The sequence below is a fragment of the Phalacrocorax carbo genome, chromosome 23 (genome assembly GCF_963921805.1).
Source record: "Phalacrocorax carbo chromosome 23, bPhaCar2.1, whole genome shotgun sequence".
NCBI lineage: Eukaryota > Metazoa > Chordata > Aves > Suliformes > Phalacrocoracidae > Phalacrocorax > Phalacrocorax carbo.
Window position 1 is genome coordinate 5824078 of NC_087535.1, and position 20706 is coordinate 5844783.

Genomic DNA, 20706 nt, shown 5'->3' on the forward strand with positions numbered 1-20706 from the left:
CCCAGTCTCTCCTCCTTGCTTGCGTGGCTGCAAAGAAACACCGCGGTGCTCCAGGCTGGGCAGCCGTTCTCCTGAGGTCTTAAAATTGCTCTGTTTCCCCCCACCGAAGAGGCTGAGCTCCCCCAGGTTGTTTTCTGCAGATGCAGCATCTCTGTCCTTGCAGAATCCCTTTGCTTGGGGACAGTCGCTTGAGATCTTGTGGCTGGGTCTGTCCTGGCTGCTGCAAATAGGATTTCCTCCCTGGCATGTGTGCCTCCTCCGGGGCCGTGGGTGCTGCGCCCGGGTGCCGGCAGGGGGAACCACGCATTCGGCATCGCAGCCCGGCTGTGGGTGCTGGGGCTGCGGGCGCTGGGGCCCGCGTGGGACTGGGGCTGCCACCAGCCCTGCCCGCTCCCCGCTGTCACCTCCGCCGTGGCGGCCCTGGGGCGTGCGGCGGGTGCTGCGCTGGGGTTCGTGGCTGCGGGGAGCTGCTGCTGCTGCTCGTCCCCGTGCCAGGCTGCAGCACCTGTGGGAGAGGAGGAAGTGGAGAGATCCCCCAGATGCCTTCCTCACCCGCCTTCTCCTCCTGGGGGGGAAGAAGCAGTGGAGGGGCTGCCACGGGGGGGTGCGGGTACAGCAGCAGGGGCTGCAGAGGGTCTTGGATGGCTCCCGTCAGGTCATTTGACTCCAAACCATCACTTTTGTGCTTCCCACATGTGGGGCTTTTCCCTGGGGGACTCGGGCGGAGCTCTGAGCCCTGGGCTGGGGATCCCCAAGCATCCCCCCAGGACACGTTTGCAGCCCCTGAGCTGAGCACTGGGCCGGTGGGAGTACGGGGCTGCTGCCCATGAGCTTTGCCAAACCACAGAGCAGGAAGGCTCCGAGCACAGGGTACGAAGGGCTTTATCTGATTATTTGTTTCATTATACCACTCTTGGAGCCAGGGTGCTTGCTTTTTTTTTTCTCCAACTGATGGAGCTGCGTTTTCCAGCAGTGCTGACCGAACAAGCCTCAAGCTGCTGCTGCCAGAGCTGCCAAAACCTCAACCGCTGGCCGGGCTGCAGGTGTTTGCTTTGCCCGCGGCAGCCGGCTGCCTTGGAAATACACAAGGTCCCTGGGGCGAAGCGGCTGGCGGTTCTGTCCCGGTACATCCTGGGATGAGGCAGTAAGTGCTGGGGCTGGGGGTGAGGGGAGTTTAGAGGGGTGGGGGCCTTTCCTCCCCTGCTGGAAAGGGTCCCGGTGCCTCTGGGCCTTTTGGGGATGTAGAAATGTGGGGTGGGACGTGCACCACGTAACGCAGCTCAGCTCCGACCGGGCTGTGGTGCAGATGGTGGAGGTTTTGGACCAGGGTGGTGAGCTGGAGGGGGTGCCCCGATGCCCCTCTGGTTACTGGGGGCTCCTTTGGTCAACCTACATCTTCATCCCTGGCTCTCACGTAATGCTGCCTCTTGCTGGTTCCAATGGGATGGATGGGATGCAATAGGCTTTCCTCTCCCCACCTGCAGAAGCTCCCTGAGGTATTTTCTACCTACATTTGGGTGAAATTCAGCCTGAGTCTGCCCCAAAGCTCACACTCCCATGCCATTGGGTTTGGAGTGCTGCCCCAGACCCCAGGGCTGCGACCAGCTGCTCGTGTGGGACCCCAGCCACTAATGGCAGAGCGGGGCTGGTCCCAGGGGCTTCCCCAGCATCTCCTCAGTCCTGAGCAGCTCATCAAAGCCATTGCTTAGAATGTTTCTCAGCCTCGGAGGGTCCTGCTTTGGCCCAGGTGAGACTTGCTTGCCCTGCCCGGGGAGCCATGGGTCTGCGCAGCCCCTGCCCGTGGTGCAGGGTAGCTGCTTCGGACGGACAGACCTTTTCTGTAGGTCCTGTTACTTTTTTCCTTCATGCCTTTGCTTTAAGTGTCCTGCTGCTGAAGCCAGCCTTGTGAGCCCTTGCTGCTGCTGTTCAAATGTTTCCCTCCAGCTTTTGCAGAGCAGATTCGGGGGCACAGGGACAGGAACCGATGTGCGGGTGGTGGCGGGGAGGAGACGGCATCAACCCCCAGAAGGACCTGGAGCTTCAGCCTCCTCCAGCCGCTGTGGCAGTACATGTCTCCGCTCCTTTCTTGCAAGTCTTCTGGCCCTGGGAGCTCTGAGTTTCTCCACGTGCCTCAACTCCTGGTGACCCTGAAACGCTAGGTTTGCCAGGGGCTTGCTGTTTCTCTCTAAACTGGGTTGTTTTTTCGATTACTTCCCCCCTGCCCCCCCTTCCTGTTGCATATGAGGTTTAGTTGAGCCCGACATAGGGTGCTGCCAGGAGGGATGCATGCAGCAACAGCAGCAGCTCGGAGGGAGACTTTCCCTGCGGCGGCTCTGCAGGTCCCACGTGGCAGCTTCCAGCTGCGGCCGTGCGCTGGCAGCGCAGTAAAACTGTCGGCACACGTTGTGGTTTGGAGATGCACTGACTGAAAAGGTTTTGTCTTTTCAAGAAGTTAGCAAAACGCTACCACCGTGCAGCGGCGTTTGCACCAAGTGTAAGGTTGAGAGGCTGAAAGTGGAACTCGGAGCTGCCAGAGCCTCGAGCTGAGCTGCCTCCGCCTGACACAAACCCGCCCCTTTGCACTTACAAATGCTTAAACAAGCACTTTCTACACTCTGGTCTCTGGCAAATGGCTTGATGTTGTAGCTGTCAGGAAAAAACATTTGAGTTGTCTTAGAAAAGCCTGACAGGCTGCATCTCTTTGTGGTGCTTTTAACCCGTTTGCAAAACCTGATGTTGTGCTGTCCTTGTGCAGAGGTTTAGAAGAGCCGGGCTTTTAGCGCAGCTTTGCCCCTGGGATTGGTGGGACACGGGGTGCACCGGTGGCCCCAGCTCAGCCCTGTGGGACCGGTCACCTCCAGCATCCCGTATCACCTCTGGCGCTGTGTCCCTGAGATTTTTACGCTGTGACCACCACGATGGCCTCCTGCCTGCGGGCAGGGCAGGGCACAACGAGCCCCATGGTGGGTTTTCTAGCAGAGCAGCCTGGTCCCATTTAGGCAGTGCCCTGTCCGGCTCTGCAGCCGCTGGGGCCTGGACCTGGGCACCTCCAGATGCTCCCCTGCAGTCCAAGGGGTGGGGAAGAAATCAGGCTGGAAAGGAGCGCCGTGTTTTTCAAGGTGTAAATGATGCTGAGCTGCAGGTACAGGCGGGGGGCTGTAAACTGTCGAGGTGTCATCTCCCCTCGCCGCCGTGGGTGTGACGGAGGCAGGAGAGGCTGGAGCTGTGGGGTCTGTGGGGCTGGCACAACACCCCAAAACTAGAGTCCCATCTTTGCCTTAACTGCAAGGCTGTGCCTCGTGGATGGAGGGTGCAGGATGGCACGTTGCTCCTTTTGCTTAAGAAGGTGTGTTAATGCTGGGGTGTAAGTGGTGGCACCGAACGTGTGGCACTCGAGCCGGCTCGGGAGCGCTCGCCCTGTTCCTGGCAGGTACCCGGGCTGCTCCGAGAAGTGCCGCCGCGGGATGCTGCCGTGCGGCTGGGCAGGAAGGAAAGAAGTCAAATCCCGCAAAGGTGCTGTGAGATGGGAGGGAGGTGGCTGAGAAGAGGAGCTTTGGTGACCTCCTCCAATCCCACTTGCAGAAGCCAAGCAGGGAGGAGTAGTTTCTTTAGCTGCCAAGTTCCAAAACAGTGAGCTAATACCTAAAACCCTAACAGTAAATCATGTCCGTTTGCACCATGCTGTTCACTCTACTGAAGCGGAAACGTGGAGTGTACAAATATGCGCAGCACTGAGAGGTGTGAAGCACGGGCAGGTTTTTCCAGGGGCTGAGCCTGCAGCTGCTGTTAGCCCTAATGGGCTTTCACAGGTTCAATGTTTTGGAAAAAAAGGTTTTATAAACAAACGTAATCCTAGTAATGAAAACCCCGAGTTGTCTCGGGGTAGGGGGGCTGAGGTTTGGGTTTCCTTTATTACCAAGAGCCTGTTCTGGAAATCACGGTGCTTACTGACACAAATCTCAACTCCAGTGGGAAGATTTGCGGCTTGAAATGTTTTCTGCCTGTTTGGGAGGGAAGAGCAGAGCTTAGCAGGCACTGATGGCCACTGAGCTGCCTGCGTTGCCCACCCAGGGTGGGGGATTGCTCCCAGGGCTGCGCCCCCCTACCCCCTCCCCTCCATTTTGGCATTGGCATTGAAGGCAGCAGCACAGAGCAGGTCTCCCAGAGGTGGCCCTGCCGCAGGTCCCCGGGTTCTCCTGCGCATCCCTGCTCCCAGCTTTGGGAGAGGAAAGGGGTGGCCATGGTGTCACCCCGTCCACCCACCACTCCTCCCTCCCTCCCCAGCAGAAATCTCTCTTGCTGCAGCACGCCAGACTCTTTCTTTCTGTCACTGCTTTCACAGTGTCTGGCTAGGTGGATTAAAAACAGAGGTCTGTTTTCTGTAAAGCTGTTGATACTAAAAGGAATAGCTGGGTCAGTGTGGGCGTTGGGTGAGAACAGAGGCTTACTCATGCAGGGCGATATTTTGTTGCTTCAGGTTTGAAAGCAAAATTTTTAGACCGATTTGTTCACAAAGCGCTGTAAATAAATAGGCTGAAGAAGAGAGGAGAGGGCAACTGTGAGCTGGGGGAATGCTCGGTGCCGTTTGCTCACCGGCGTCAGGTGAGGATGAAAAAAGCAGCGTGAAGGAATCCAGCTTTGTTGGGAGGAGACGAGACCGATGCTACACATCGTGCTTGTGAAAAAACACTCAAAGGAGAACCAGGATATAAACTCTTTGAATAAGGCACTGATCTGGGACATGTGAGTGATGGGGGCCATGACTCAGGGCGAGCCCTGCCAGCTGCAGTGGGAGCGGAGTACGGAAAGCTGGGGACATGGGGCAGGGCTAGCACGGGGATGCTCTGGGCAGAGCTGGGCCCAAGGAAGCAGATCTGGGTTTATGAGCACCCAATACCCCCACCCGGTGGGTGTGCATGCCCCCCACAGCGATACAGGTATCCTGGGCTCTCCAGCGCTTTGCTGCCGGGTTAGGTCCTCACACAGAATATACCTGAGCCTTCTGATACGGGTGGATCCCGTGTTACCTTGTGAGCCAGTTACGTACTGCTACTCTTGTCATTTCACAGTGATATTTCCAGTTCCCTCTGCCCCGTTTAGCAGATGGAGTTTTGTAGCCCTCGTGCCGCCCGTGCCAGCCCCGGCTCCGCGGCTCCCGCGCCGTGAGCAGCAGTCACTGCTGGGCTGGCAAAGAGGCTGCATCCGCACGGGCAGGTGAGCTGCTCTGCTTCCCCTGGGCTTTGTCGCATCAGAGCTTCCTCCCCTGGGGAATCTGCGGTTTGTCTCTGCAGCCAAGAGAGCCCCCCTGGGGACGGAGGATGCTGCAGTGATGGGGTGGCTACTGGGAGGCCCAGGGCACTGGCTGCTGTGAATCCGAGCAGCTCTGGCAGCTTGTGTGCCAGGGGGAGACGGGGGCTTCGAATAAGGCTTTTTTTTTCCCCAATTTTCATGGTGAAGATGCTCTGAAACTACAAGTTATTTGGAAAGAGGTGGAAGCTGACAAGAACTGAATTTCCTCCACGGTAGCTCCAGCCAGTAAATAACAACACTTCAGTCTCTGTACACCTGTACCGATGTCACCTGGTTCATCCTGAACTTTGCTTGGCCTTAAAGGAAGGTAGAGATGGCTGATTGCAACTAGAAGCTGAAGATAAGCCACCAAGATAAAGGGCAATGAGATACACATGTGAGAGTCTCTCTTGCTAACTCTTTTTGAAATTACTTCAAGACTAACTGGAAACCAGGAGTGGTGGTGCAGACAGTGAAATCCCACACCCACCATCTGGAGCCTGGTGATGACTGTGGTGCTTTTGGGTGACAATGACAAGCAGAGGCTGCTCTGGTGTTCCCAGGCTGCTCTGGTGTGCTTGCCCCCAGCCCAGAACGAGGGACCAGCCGACTGAGCTTCCACTGAAGCGTGCCTCAGTGTCCCTTCCTTCAGCAGCAGCAGGCTCCTCAGCCATCACTCTTACTGCTTCCCAGAACCAGGACCCACAGCTGGACACTGTCCCCAGTGCCTGCTCGTAGAGTCATCCTCCAGAGCTCTCCCATCGCCCTGGGTTTGTCCTCAGCTTTGGAGAAATGTCACAGGGAGACTGCAAAGGGCATCGCTGGGCTTCAAAGGCTGCATTTTGTAGCTCTAGACACAAATGATGCCTGGGCCTGAGCAGAATGACAAAGGCAGCATGCAGCTTTCTTCCCCGAGGTTTCCCACCACCCAGGACTTGCTTCTGAACTTCATTTAAGGTCGCCTGGGAGCGTTCAGGACCGCCGTCCTCTTACACATTTGGGTTGTGACTGGACTCCTTGATGCCTCTTTCCTTGTTACGCCCTGTGCGGCTGTGGAACCCCTGACTCTGCCCTCCCTCCTGTGATGCTGGCACCGGGCTGGCTTCGTTTTAGACACATCCTTGGGAGCCTCCTGCCATGGCTTGGACCCGGGCTTGGAGAGCCTTTGGGCTCTTTCTTTGGCAGAGCCTTGAGGGTAACCAGTCCTCTCCACGCCTTGTACCCAGAGCAGGCTGAGCCAGAGCCGCTCAGGAGGGCTGACTTTCGCCTCCGGGGAGCCCCAGCGGAGCTGGCGCTCACGCAGCCCTCCCTTTCCCTTGTGCCGCAAGGCTGGGTGCCCTGAACAAAACACAGCCCTCCCTCCCTCGGCGTGTACTTTCACAATTGCAAACGAAAGCCCTCAAGGATCCAACTGCATCCCGAGCTGCTGTAGGCGCTGAAGGGATGTGGTTTGTGCCAATGGTTGCTTCTGATTTTGGAGCTGAAGCTGCAGAACTCAACTTGAATTTAGATTTAAGGTAACCTTTTAGCATCCTCATCCACCACGTAATCCATGTACGTACGTGCTATGACGTAGCCGCCCAATGCTTCACACAAAATCAAGGGACTGTACGTGTGACTTGCTGACTCTGAAGGAATATGTGAAAGATTCACCGCAACATTTTAAATTTTTAGTAGTTAGTAGGAAAATAAACCCTCTTTCCTCACCCCACCTTCTTATTTTTAGTAGCAAACTTCCTGCTAAGGAAAAAAAAATATTTCTCACTATCGAGGGGATTGGTTTTGATCAAAAGTCTGGCTTTGCTCCAGGTAGATGATCAGTATTTGCTACTACCTGAGAGATGAATCACAAAGATCTCTGTTTCCTAGCCTGTCAATGCGAGAAGTAGCTGCTGCTCTTGCGGGGACAGAGGCGAGGCCCAGAGAGCTGAGAGCGCTGCATCTCCCCCTCCTCGAGATGTGGCTGCGGCGGCAGTTTGCTGCACTCCCACAGTGTTGGTCAACCCTGGACAGCCCCAGAAGGACAAGCTGTCCTCGGGGCCCCTGTGGATGTGTGGGACAGGAAGGCACGTTGTGCAACTGAGACTAGAGGAGCACTAAGCCGTTGTGCATCGTTGCTAGTTTGCCAGCGCCCTTCGTTTTCTAATGACAAGGATTACGATTGAGAGGAGACGTTTCTCCATGCGCGAGCTATCAGTGCTTGCAAGCCTCCTCTAAACCTAAATGAGAGCTAACTGCAATCTTCTGTTGGCCAAGTAGGCCTTGACTTAGGCTGCGTTTCTGTCCTAGGTCGGGTGGTACCCCAGGTACAGCTGATGGGATGTTGTACTGAAAAAAGCACAACTTTCTGTAAAAAATCAGATGATGGTTGTTTTTTTCTAAGAACTGGGATCAGGCATAGCAGAGGGTTGTCAGGATTTCCTGCTGCAGCACTTGGGATGAAGCGTGCTGGCACGGTTAAACTGCTTAATGCTCAAAAATGCCAGATTAGTAAAGGATCTGTTTGCATCAGGCTTGTTTGAGCCTGGGGTTAGAGGGATTCTGCCGAGGGCTTGCTGGAGCTGGCTGTAAGGTGACAGGCAATGACTGACAATTTAAACCTAGCTGTAAAAGTAAGATGCCCAGGAACAAAATGTGTTGCTCGCTAACAGTAAGGTCCTCTCCGGAAATTGTCCTTCAAGGTTGGAACAGGCCCACAGGAATCCGGCTCTAGACTTTTGCAGCACCTCTTCCAACCAGGAGGGGCAAAGCTGTTCCTTGCTGCTCTGAAAATCAGAGCAACTCTGGCTGACCGAGCAGTGGGAAGCTGTGAGCAGGTTAGGGAGAGGGTGTGCAAGATGTGCCAGTCGCAGCAGCTGGGGTCAGCGTTGCAACAGATTCAGGAAGTGAAGTTTCAGCTCAGGGAAAAAAAAAAAAAATTGGCATTACTGCCAGGAAAGGAACCTCGCAGTCCAGCTCCATTGTCTGGAGTAAAGAATATTTTGTTGCTTCAGGGTGTGATGAAATGGTGGAGAGACCCTGCCAGGAAGCAAAAGGCAACAGATCACAGAAGCAGAGGTGGAAAATGAGAATTGGCTGGGTTAAACCACTGAATTGCCATCCCCGTCCAACGGAGGATTTCTACCTACATCGTGGGCTGGGATCTCCATCTCCTCCTCCATCAGAGAGCTGGGGAAGCACTCTGATTTAAGCATCTGAAGAGCCGGCAAGGATGGGAACCAATTCAACAAATTCCCTTCCTTCCTCTGCATCATCATTTAATTGCCTCAAGAGTGAGTCAGTGCATCTGTACCATGCTCTTTCACAAATTAATAGCTTGCCAGTTGGGAGAGGACACAGAAGTGTCACAGCCTTCGTGCACCTCTGTGGCATCACGTTGTCAGTCTGCTCCTTTGCACTCCGCAGGCATCTTGCGAACCGCTCTGGGGCTGAGTTTCAGTATCAGGAGCTGAATCCTCCCCAGAGCCTCAGGACGTATCAGGATAAAGCGATTTAGCGCAAAGGGGAAAGCAAGCGGCTGCTGTTCCTGTTAGGTGGCTGCTCCTCCAGCCTGCCGTGGTATTGCTGAGGGTAACCAGTCCTCAGTCATTGTGAAACCGCTTGTGTGCAGAGGAGGCGCAGGCAGAAGGTGCTCAGCTCGGCTCCTTGGTGGGCAGTGGGGCGCTGGGGGCTCGGCTGGCGGCAGAGCCCAGCACGCCGCGGGGGGCAGGAGCTCCACTGACACCAGGCACCTTTCTGAGGTGCCCGTTCATTCCCGAATGTCTCCGCAGCCCCACACAGCCCCCATTCACCGGCTGCAGGGGCAAATGGGGGAATGGGTCGGCTTTGCTTACCCCGTAGCCCCTTTTCTCAGTTTTGCTTGCCATTCACTTTCTGCTTTAAACAGTGCCTGTGGCGGCCGCAGAAACGGTGCAATGCTTCCTCCAGACCTGTGTGCCGGGGCTGAATCCCTTCCACCCGCCGCGAATGTGCCCCGCCAGGACGCCCATCTCCACTGGCTGCGTGCGTAACCTGGGGAATTCGGCGATGGGGAGCCTGGGGTGCAGCTGCGGGGCCGCTCGGCTCTGGTTTCCCATCGCTGCCTTGGTGCTGGAGGTGGGTGGCTCCTGAAGCTCTGCACTGGAGTGCTGGACCCTTACTGGTAAACAGCAGCGATGGTGAAGCAGGGTGGAAATGGCAGGGTGCCGGGCCTTACTGACAGGAGTATGCTGTTTGCTGTTAAGGGCTTTTTTGGGGGAGTGTGTGTGAAAGTACACTTCTTTTTTCTATTGCCTTGCATCTTCCCATGCTGTTAGAGAGTAGAAGAGTTTGCGGCAGGAACCTGCAGGGCTCAGAAAAGGGCTTGGGCAAACTCTGCTGCCCAGTGTTAGAGGAGAGAAGAAAAGTTGATATTGGGGCAGCTGGTGAAATCCTTTCTCCTGAATAATCTGCCCTCAAACTTTAAAGCCTGCAGAAAACTGGTGGTTGGGTTTGTGCAGAGGACAAAGTGCCAGTTGAACAGTTGTCTGGCTTCCTACAGAAGCAAGGCCTGTAGCTTTGCGGGGTTCCCATCCTGCAGCATACAGTGCCCTGGGCTCTGTCCCCAGAGAGGGGCGCAGGCGGGACCAGCGCCGCCAGCACCTGCCTGCCCTCGCTGAGCAGCTATTGCTGCCCCTTGAAAGCAAGGGCACCCTCTCAGCAGCCTCGTGCAATCCCTGTGGGAGCCCTGCTTGCCACCCCCGTCGACGCTGAGACCAAAAAAGGCTCCTGGTAATGCTGAGAGTGGGGCAGGGCAGCCCCCGCTGTACCACACGTGCTGGACCCCACGCTGTGGGGTGAAACGTGCACGCCCCTGCACACCCCTCGCTACGAGACAGCCAGAGCTGCTGCTCCTCCACCTTATGGGTAAAGCCAGAGCTCAAATGATTAGGCATTGGGCTTAGGTTTCACTGACAAATACCAAAAGTGGAGCCCTGTGGGGAGGCGTGGGGTGTGGAGGGTCCCCAGGCTTGAAGGGATGCTCGGGGCTGGTGTCCTGCCCTCCGGCCATGCCCCGGCAGGTCCACGGGACACTAGCCCTGGGAGATGGAGACAAGCCTTCCCAGAAACTGGGCCCCCGAGCATCGAAAACATGCCTGTGGTGAGCACGGTGCTGGTGGCATCACAGTACCAGCTTTAGTAATCCCGCGCCCTCCTATACCCAGTATTAGTCAGGCTCTCGCCACCCAGACGCAGCTGAGATAAGAAAGTGGCAGCCTGCGAAGCCGTGGGCTGTGCCTGCTTCCCCCCACTCCCCTCGGGTAACACGTGCACCCAGCCGGGGCACGCTGCCCTGTTTTCGCTGCTCTACCTGACCTCTTTCATGACAAAAGCCCCAATTTCTGTCACATGCTGCTAAAATCTAGGACAGAGAGGCATGAGCTGTGTGGGGCTGAGTGGTACAGCCACTTAAAATTAAATAACAAATGTTAACTGTAACCACAACCGAAATCAGGAAAGTTCTGAAAGCTTTTGCAATTTAAAAATAGTTAAAACAGAGTTTATTTGTTTTGATTTTGTCCCTTCAGTGCTTAAGGTTCCTCGTATCGCTAACAGCTGGGTCCCTGATCCTCGTGGCACCCTGGGAGGCTGAAGGGTCCAGGAGAAGGCGCTCGTCTTCCTCGTGCCAAGAGACAGGATTTTTTTTTCCTGTTACAAGAGGTCAGCGGGGTTTTGTTCCTCGTGCCCAGCCCGCGAGAGGAGACATCTGCGCCTGCCTTGCTGCGTTCAGGAGACACTTCCACCAGTTCAGCTGGGATCGGCTCATCTGCCCTCCCCGTGTCGGCCAACGGGAGACGACTAAGTGGTTTAATTACTTTCTTGACAGCAAGTATATACTGTCCAGCACCAGGGTGCTTACGGCTTTCAGGAAAGTTTCTACACAGAAAACAGAAAAAAGCAGAAGAAACGGCTCCTTCGGGCAGCAAATGCTCTCATGTGTTGCCGTTCTTGGCATGTTCCTTATTTTAAGTGAAACTTGCTTATGTGCTGGGGAGCAGCTGATGCTTGGGCACTTTTGGAGGGCTCAGGAGTTTCGTCCACATGCGCATGTGCTTGTGCACAAGTTGCAGCAGTTAAACTAAAGCACTTGTGAAATGACTAAACAGTTTTCCCCGTGCAAACCTGGCATCCGCGGGGTTTGTGGGTGCCAATACCCACGCTCTGGCTGGGTATTGCATCTTCCTGCGAGCCAGGATTCTCTCTGATGGGGGAAAAATAAAAGTGGAAGGAGTGACTGCCTGCACTGCGGCACCTCGCACACGCCATGCCGCTGGCAGCGGGGTCGATGGCCAACGCGCCTGCTCCGGCACTGGCTGGCAGTGATTCATCTGCTGCGGCTCAGCTGGTTTCACCATGAAAACCCCTGCCTGCGTGGCAGCGTGGTTAGGCAAGCCTGGACTTCGCCGGCCGCAGTGGGTTGTTCCCGTCTGCTGGTCGTGTGCCACGGAGCCCACTCGGGGCTCGCTGCCCTGCACAGGGCTGTCAGGAATGTGTGCCTTTAACCGCAGAAGGAGGTTCTGTTGAGTGAGCGCTGACTGGACTTTCTGAAGGGGAAAATGAAAATCAGGCGGTGGTCCTTGGTGCAGTGGTGTTGACTGATGGGCTGTGCAGGAGGCAGAAATGGGATTTTACTAGTGTTGGCCGTGTTATGCCAGGCTGGATCAGCCATGCCGTTCCCAGTGGGTTTGTTTCTGACCTGATGGTGATGCTCTTCCAAGAGCAGAGCAGCTGCCCCTCAGGAACAGAGGGTCTGATAATCTTTCCCTGTATTTAGACAGAATCTCCAATTCTTTCTTCTAGGGTTTAACTATTAAACATTGTTTTTTTTTAAACCCCAGAAGTGGCTTAACCTCATGCAGCCGCACCAGACGGAAACCTTTGCGGCACTAACGTCGCCTGGTTGAGACGTGGTGTTTGGCCCGGTGAGAATCTCAACCTTGCTTAGGCAGGCAGGAGTGGCCGAGGCTGGGCGAGTGACTCAGGCTCCCAGGTACCGGGGCTGCTGATCAGACAGTGAGCTGAGCTCTCAGGAAGAAGATACCCAACAAGGAAACCATTTGCTTCTGTGGGATAAAAAAAACCAGAAAACCACCGTCTCTGATCTATGCGACAGTCTTGTGCTGTTACTGTAACACCCAGACTGACACCGAGATTGGTAAGAACTGCATCAGCACTAAGCGATGGGGGATCATGCGCTCCACCGGTGCACGCAGCCTCCCGCCGCGGCAGCTTGCGGGGCTGCCTGAGAAGCAGAAGGTTGCACACGGAAGAGGTGTGTAGGGGAGCACTGTCCCTTGCAGAGGGGATGCTGTGCCTGGGGTCTCGTCCTGCGCTTGCGCGGCCCTGCTGGGATCCAGCTCAGCAGAGGCTGAGCCCCAGCCCAGCGCTCCAGATCTCCCCTCAGCTCATCTCGCCCGCCACTGCTTCAGTCAGCTCTGATGGCGTGCGCAGAGCTCACGCTGCGATGGCACCACGCTACTCTAGTAGAAGACCATTTTGTTGTTGTTGTTTTTATTTTTTCCCCCCAAACACCGATGTTTTTGGCATGTTAGTTGGCGTTGGGACCCAAGGGGGTCTGCAGAGCTGCCCCCCCCACCCAACACGTGCAGCGGGTGTCAGCTCAGGGCATAGCCTGGCGAGACGCCGCGAGCAGGGAGCTGGGTGATGCTGGTGCTGTGACTCTGGTTTGAGGTAGGTGTCATGAGTCACACGGGTGACCTGTAACAGTGCCTTGGGTGTCTCAACTCTGAAGGTTGCCCTTTGGGTTGGGTTTTTTCCCCCACCTTTTTTTTTTTTTTTTTTCCCTCTTTTTTCTTTAAGCAGTGCATCCTGGCAGGATAGGGCTGGCCTGGCAATGGGAAAAAGGATGCTTGAGAACATGGCCAGAAATGAATCATGGTGATTGCTCCTCTGCTGGAAATGTCATTTCTCCATGGTAGAGTCTGCCTCTGGTTGCCCAGGCAGCTTCTGCTGGGATTTCCAGAGCACCCTTCCTAAAGCTTCTTGGAGATGATACATATGTTTAGTCAGAGGTGTGTTTGCGTGCTTTTGCCCAGCAGAGCTGCGTCATGACGCAAACATCCCCGTGTCTTGGTGACAAACGGCCCAGACTTCTTTGTACATGGCTTGCATGGCGATCTAGCATCGAATGTCCCCTGGCTCTTGTTTCTCTCTCCCTTGAGCGAACCCGGGCTCCTGGCTGGGAGCCCCGCCGCGCCTTGCCGGAGCCCCTCCACCTTCTCAACCCAGTTTCGGAGGAGCGGAGCTGCCTCTCCCCACTCTGCCAGCTCCTCTCGCACACCGACGCCCCTGCCAGCAGGCAGCCATCCCGTCCAGGTTGCTGACTTGCTCTGCCTCCATTTTCTTCTCAATCAAACGACTCCTTGTAGCATCAGGTAACTGGAAACCTTCATTCTCCGTACAGCAAGAGGCATCCCATCTGCTTCCTTCCTGTGGTTATTTTAACCAGAGTGAGTGAGCTTTACTGAAAAACTCACCACAGCTGAGCTGACACTGCCCTTTTCTCCATGCAGGGCAGAGCTCAGGCACAAGTTTCATTCACAAGGACCCTTGGCCTCCTGTCTCGACCTGTTGACATGGGCTCTGAGCGCTGTTTCCTACCTCCCCATGGAAGAAAAGTTATGTAAAAGGGATGAAAATGCATGCCGAGGGATCAGGAGAACACGTGGACCAGATCTGCCTGGGGTGACGCTTCAAGCAATGGTCGCAACTGCAGGTTTTACTAAGAACACAAATAATCTCGTGGGCAAATTCAGCGGTTCCACTGACCGATACCAGGCTGAAGTCTGGGCAGAAATAGACTTAGAAATTGTCATTAACTGAAAATATTTTGTTTCTAATGCAGTGAGGAAAGAAACCCCAGCTGCCAATAAACACCTGGACTCTGCTGCACGTGCAAGTAAAGGGCTAAGAGCAGTGAAAGCTAAAGGGGCTGGGAAGTGAAACAGCAATGGGGCCAGGTGGGTGCCCACCAGCAGCCGCCTGGGCTCTCGGTGTGAGCTGGCGTTTGGAAATGGTTGTGCTGGTTGAGCTCTGGGTTTATTCGTAACAGAGCTTTAAATGCCAGCTCGGTTTTGTTTGGGACTCAACTGCTGTGCATATGGATCCATGTGCATAGATACATAATCCCCAGCCTGAGGAAAAGCAAACAGTTCTGTTGTTAATTTGTATTAGTCTCATTTTTAGCTGGTAGGTACTATCTGATCTAGGATCAAGGCCTCATCCTGACGAGAACAAATATGAAGTTAAAAACAACTCAGTAGATAAAGAGGCAGAAGCGCTATCTCCTGTAAACCAGGGGAAGGGAGACGCAGGGATGTTAAAGCCCTGCTGATTATCAATGACATTCGGGCACGTAACCGGTTATTTAACTGTAATTGCTGCTCCGAAAAGGGCAATGGCTGAAACACTTTACTGTTGGAGGCTGAAGAGGCTGGAGTGACCCACGGAGTACCTTGGGGCCAGCATTTCTCTACTTTAAGAAATCGCTGGCGGGTATTTTATTCTGGCAAAATTTGTCAGAAATTTGCATGTCAATGTGAGGACCTCAGGTCTCGCACTTCCCTGGCCGTTAATGCATGCAGTGCATCCTCAGTGGCCCTCCTCGCCTGGATCCGTGCCCGCTGGGCTCTTCCCCAGCACAGTGACACTGGGCACGGCATCTATGTGCTGGTGCTGATTTACAGCCCTGTTAACAACGTGCAAGAACAGAACAGAGGCTTTATTCATTAGGAGGTCTTTATTAGAGAGAAAAAAGATTTCTTTTCATACAGATAAAATGCAAAAGTTCACACAGTGACAGAAGCTGTGGCCAAGGCACGGTGTCCCCACCAGCGTGACTGCCCCAGGAACGGAGCTGCTGAAGCTCTTGGCTCTCGCCGTGGCTCTGGAGCCGTCCTTGCTTCTTCTACAACATCCAAGCCAAGGCGTTTGGTGGAAAAACTAGTACAGAGCCAGCTCAGCAGGAGCTTAACATGCCGTGGTAAGAAGCTTCAGTTGTGTTTTACAGTGTGTGGCTCCCACGCTGCCCTTGAGCCAACGCCACCCAACTGATCTCAGCGGAAGGAGCGACCCACATTCCTGCTTTGGGGCCACCCTTGCTCTGGGATAACCAGTTCCCATGCGGGCAGGCTGCCAGCAGGAATGCCCTTCTGTCACCATAAATGTACAAATACAATAAATCAAGTACAAACAGCCTCTCTTCGGTGGTAACTTACAAAGCCAACAACAAACTGACTGTGTTTCATCACACTGTGCCCTAGTACTTCTAAATATTAGAAGCAAATGCCTCCTTGTTATGACATTTTCCTCTGGCTGTAGCACTCACGGGGGCACGCGGAAGGGGAGCCTGAAAAGCAGCAGCCCTCGGGGGCCCCGAAGCTGCTTTCTGCAGCCTTCGCCCTGCAGCACGTCTCTGCCGCAGCTCCTCGTGTGCAGGATGAGAAATAACACAAACCCGAATATTGTCAGTGCTGCGTGCAGCTTTATGAATTTGAATGCAAATTACCCAACCCACCTTAAAATGGTGGTTAATTAACTTCTAAAAGAAAAAAAAAAAAAGCAACCAACAAAACAGCGAGTAAAACCCAATCAAAGACTGGAAAATACTAAATAAACTTTCAAAAGTGCAGAGTGGCTGACCGAGCAGCTCTCAAAGTCACTCGTTAACAACATTTAAGTCAAGTTCTATTAGAACCAAACATTTAATTCCTGCTACTACTTTTTCTTTAACCTGAAGCAAAATATAGGCTGAAGTCTAGAGGTGGGGTTAACTGATCTATTGCTGTGGCCTGAGCGCGTGCTGTTCAGTGGAGTGCAGGTCCTCCTCCTCTTCCTCCTCCACTTTGCTTTCCATGCACAGGAGAAAAGAATACCCTCGGTTACATTTATGGCTGCTTTGCTCAATGCAAGGCATGGAATAATTTTGAATATTTCAGTGCCTAATTCCAAGTGCACAATCGGAGTACAGGGTTATGCAGAAAAAAGTTTGATTGCATAAACAGAGGGATGGAACAGGAGGAGAGTGCTTTGCTGAACTCAGGGCAGGAATTGCTCCTGATCAGGCGACCATGCTCAGTGAAACTGCACTCAGGATAAGCTCTGCTCCCCAGAAAAATGCCGCTTTGGGTGTTCTGAAGCTGTGAATAAAATAGCACTATCATAGACAGTATTAAAATATTGAACAATAAATAGTATTTTCCAAGCTCATCACACTTTTCTTTAAAGCATACTGTAAACATAAATACTGAGGTATTACAAGTAATAAATATTAAATTCAGTTGTTAAAAAACCCCCACTTTTAAATATAATAGTAGAAGTTACTGACTGTAATTCTTGACTTGAACCCTAAGATAACTTAATCTCTTGTGTGCTCTTGCAGCCTAAAGTGATTTCTGAAAAAATAGCTGGATTTTGTGCGAAAGGTGCAGACCCGTGGGCGTTTTCACTTCCTTCTCTTCATCAGCAAGTACTCTTCGATGTAGTTGATGAAAATGTCAAACTCTCCCATGGCCTTGTAGATGCCGTTCTCGTTCATCTGCAGGTGAAAGCCACTCCGTTTAAGTCTGAATGTGACTATATATGTGATGTACAATCACTAGACATATTTTCCTTCCTCCATCATCTCCAGCTTTTCTGCCCAACCCCTCAGGAGAACGTGCTGGCTGCTCCTCCAAGCATTGCTTGCTGGATTTCTCTGCCTTAGGTATGTATATAATTAAAGACTTTCTTGGATTCTGTTCTCTGTCCTAAGTTGAAGCCGGCAGTAAAACCCACTGCCTCGCCTGGGGCGGTGGGTTCCTCCCAACCTCAGCGTGGCCACGCGAGCGGGGACCTTACCTCATCAAACTTCTCCCTAATGTGCTTTATGGTTTCGCTCTTCTTCTCGCACGTGAAGAATCTGTGCTGCAAAGGGATGAGAACAACAGCGTCAACCACACGGGTTTCCTTCCCGGGGTGCGCGGCGGCGGCTCTCCCCTCGTCACTGCCGCCCCGCCGCTCTCCACCTTCCCCCTCCCCACGTGGGGCATGGGGCTCTCTGGGGCTGCAACTGCCACTGCTTTGCACCCTGCGCTGGCGAAATGAGCACGGCGCGACCCGAGCACGGCCCCTGAGCCCTTTCCCAGCGCCGTGCCCGTTGCCACCGGCCCCGGGGCTGGGCAAGGGAGGCCCCGCGGCGCGCTCTGCCCAGGGCGGGGTTCGCCCCATCTGACTCAGCCGCTGGCAGGTGATGGGGTCACGGCATCGTCACGGAGCCGCGCTGCTCCAACACCCAGGTAAGGGACAGCCCTTCCGCCCTCCCTCCCCTTATGCCTCCAGCCAGACTGTGTTGGGCGGGGCTGGCTGAAAATAAGTGGTGCCTCTGAATCACCGGTATTTAACGGATGAAAACCTGGAGAGCGGGGACTAGGAGAAACCCCATCCTTATGGGTACTGCCTGCCCAGAACCCTGCTCCTCCACACCATCCCAACACCCACGCTTCTGCTCTGGGGAGACCCAGCACCCGCTCCCCACCCTGCTGCTGGTCTGGGACTGCCCCTGCCTCGCTGGAGCACTGATTTCATCCCCCTCCCACCCCGTGATGCTGAGCCCCACTCACACAGCGCGTCATCGTTGCCTTCAGGTTCAGCAGCAGGTTGCCCAGGTCATCCATGCTCTGCTGGTGGTCCGTGCTGGTCTTCATGGCGCTGGGCAGGACCTCCTCCATGTAGAACCGTATCATCTCCGACACTGACTGGCAGCCGAAGCTCCCCTGGGCGATAGGAGGTAACCGCGTTGGGGCCGGCCGCAAGCACCGACGCGTGTGGGTGTTTTTAAAAACCAAAATCACAGCGGTGGTCAGGGCACGCGCAGCATTTTAGCATCGCTTGCTGCTGCTGCAATGTGGGGGGGTACCATGCATCAGCCCTGCCGCAGACACGTGTTACTGCTTGGCTGGAGAACTGACCTTGTCTGACATTGAAAACACCCCAATTTACAATCTGCTTCCTTTTTTACAAAACACTGGCTGAAGGAGAAGGGACTTAAATAAGAATTAGAATTCTTACCTTAAATTCATCTAGCAGTTCGGGCCTGAGCAGCTGGACGCTAAGTTCATCATCTTTTGATTGCTGTAGAAGGATGCAATGGAAACATGAGCTTAGGCAGGCATCAACGCTCCCTTTCCCTTTGCCCTACTGAATGATCGTTTTCGTTGTTTGTAATTATGGTCCCACCGAAGCGAAGGCAAAAAGCACCCGGCACACTCGTGCACGGTACCGTAACACCAGTTACGGGAGTCGCCCATTCTTTGGTCTGTAATCTTGCAGTGAAACTGCCGTTAGGTCAAGACAGCGAGATAGTGAAATCACAAACTTCAGTACCACCGATTTCGTTAAAGTGAAACTCCTCCCGCCGCTGCCAGCGCTGCACGCTCGCTTCAGCTGCGGAGGGTGTTTATGTAAGAGCGCTGATGCAAACTGCACCGCTCCTCACTTGGGTGGCAAAGGTACGGCAGGCCCTGGAGCGAGGTGTCCACCCCAGCCGGGCTGCCCGCGGGCTCGCCGGGGCGGGAGGGTTTAATCTCTCCTGGTTTTGTTACCTCTGTAAGTCTCCAGTCAACAGGGGAAAAGGGGTCTGCAATGGGTGTTTGTTCTTGAGGTGCCTCTGTTGCACCATCGGCTCTGGAAGAGCAGAGCACTGCAGCAGGGTGGGCTGGCACAAGCCAAAGCATCACTCCATGGCACCAAGGTACCAAAGCTTTCCTGGGAGGTTAAAAATGTTCCTTTCCAACATTAACTGGGAGATTTACAGCAAGCTTTAAATTTAGAGTCTTGACTGTGTTCATTTGACAATAGATACGAGTCATGACTTTAGCCTGAGATTTAATCTGGAGAATTAGCTTGTTCTATTGCTAAAACACTGACATTAACTAAGATAGTAACACAGATGTGACCAACCATCTCTAGCAGTACTGATGCAATGACAACTGCTCTGAGTATATCTTGTGCTGCTTTCTCACCAACCCCGAGGCTCCCGTTAACTGCGATGCAAAGCAGTGACCTTTTGCAGGCACCGCAGCAAGCGCTAGGTACTATAGATTTTCTCCAGTCATAAAATACCATGTTCAGGCTTTTGTGGTTCTTTCAAAGAAAAAGTCTGTAGGAAAAGGTTTCCCTTTTCATCTAGAGTTGACTTCAGTGAGGCTGGACTTCATTGCCCTGAAGAAGGGACTGCTTCCTTCCTACCAATTCAGTGAATAATTTGGTCTGCAACATTCAGGGGGAAGTCTGGCTAGGAAGGTTCACAAAGATGCATTATGAAATCTCTCGAGTTCATTGTAACTAAAACTAGGAAGAAAAAACCCTTGCACGTTGCCTTTTAGCAAGCAATGAAACTGACCTTCTTGTGCTCACCCCTGTCAGCCCATAGCATAATACGCAACCAAATCATTTCTGCTGGGAGGAAGCTGCCTTCCCCCTCATCCAAATTACTGAACTTTGCAAAAAAAAACCCAACAAAAAAAAAACAACCAAAAAAAGCAAAACAAGAAGGAGAGACTAGCAGGGTTATACTTACAAAATACTCCTTAATTTCCTCAAACTTGATCCTCATCTCTTTGAGCTTTGCAGGCAGGAGCTCGGAGAAGTGGAGGCAGCTGGGCTTGGTGTGCGAGCACCTGGCAGGCAGGGTGCTGGCAGCCAGGAGCAGCAAGACCAGGGCTGAGCAGGTTTGCATGCTGTGAAAGTTTGCTGCTTGCCTCTCGGTCCAGCTGTCAGCTGAATTTCACAGGAGGGTAAAAAGCAGATCTGCAGCCTTTACCTTGATGGAGCCCCTAATTTATACTCTCAAAACATCGCTCAATTTCCTCTCCCCATTTCCTGACGAGCAATATTGGGGTTTTAAGTCATTCATTAAAACCAAATGTCACTCGGGTTTCCCGTCAACTTGGGTTTCCTGTTCTCTTGACCCCCCTCCTCTCCTCACACCCCATCAAATCTTTTGTGCTTAGACTCTGCATTTTTTTTTCATTGCTTGCTTCTTGTAAATTTAAATGTGGCTAAAGAGGAAAGCTTCAGATATAACGTGGAGAAGAAAAGGTGCTGTGTGAGGTTACTTCTGCATTCTCACAGTTGCTTTTTATTTTTAGATGAATGTCCTATTGTTAGGGGAAAAAAAGTGTTTCTATTTTTAAACCTCCGTATCAAACCTGCGCTTAGGATCACCAGCACCATGCATAATTCAGCAGCATTGTTTTTAATGAACCTGCACAAATACACTGTCACCTCCTTAGGCTTTCTAATGCTATCCTGCAAATACACATAATAATCTTAAATCCTAATTTTTACTTCTTTTTTTTTGTTTGTTTTCAATTAATGCCTACATCTGCTGAAGTTGAT

The 20706-nt window shown here is 53.3% G+C and overlaps 1 protein-coding gene across 1 annotated transcript; it reads right to left on the minus strand.

Moving 5' to 3' along the window:
- Positions 1-15159: 15159 nt before the first annotated feature.
- On the minus strand, positions 15160-20134 carry IL10 (interleukin 10). Its single transcript, XM_064471873.1, has 5 exons — positions 19886-20134; positions 18376-18438; positions 17928-18080; positions 17167-17232; positions 15160-16864 (listed from the first exon to the last, which is right to left on the minus strand). The coding sequence occupies exons 1-5, from the start codon at positions 20042-20044 to the stop codon at positions 16772-16774; spliced, it is 534 nt and encodes a 177-aa protein (XP_064327943.1). The 5' UTR covers positions 20045-20134; the 3' UTR covers positions 15160-16771.
- Between the last annotated feature and the right edge of the window lie 572 nt (positions 20135-20706).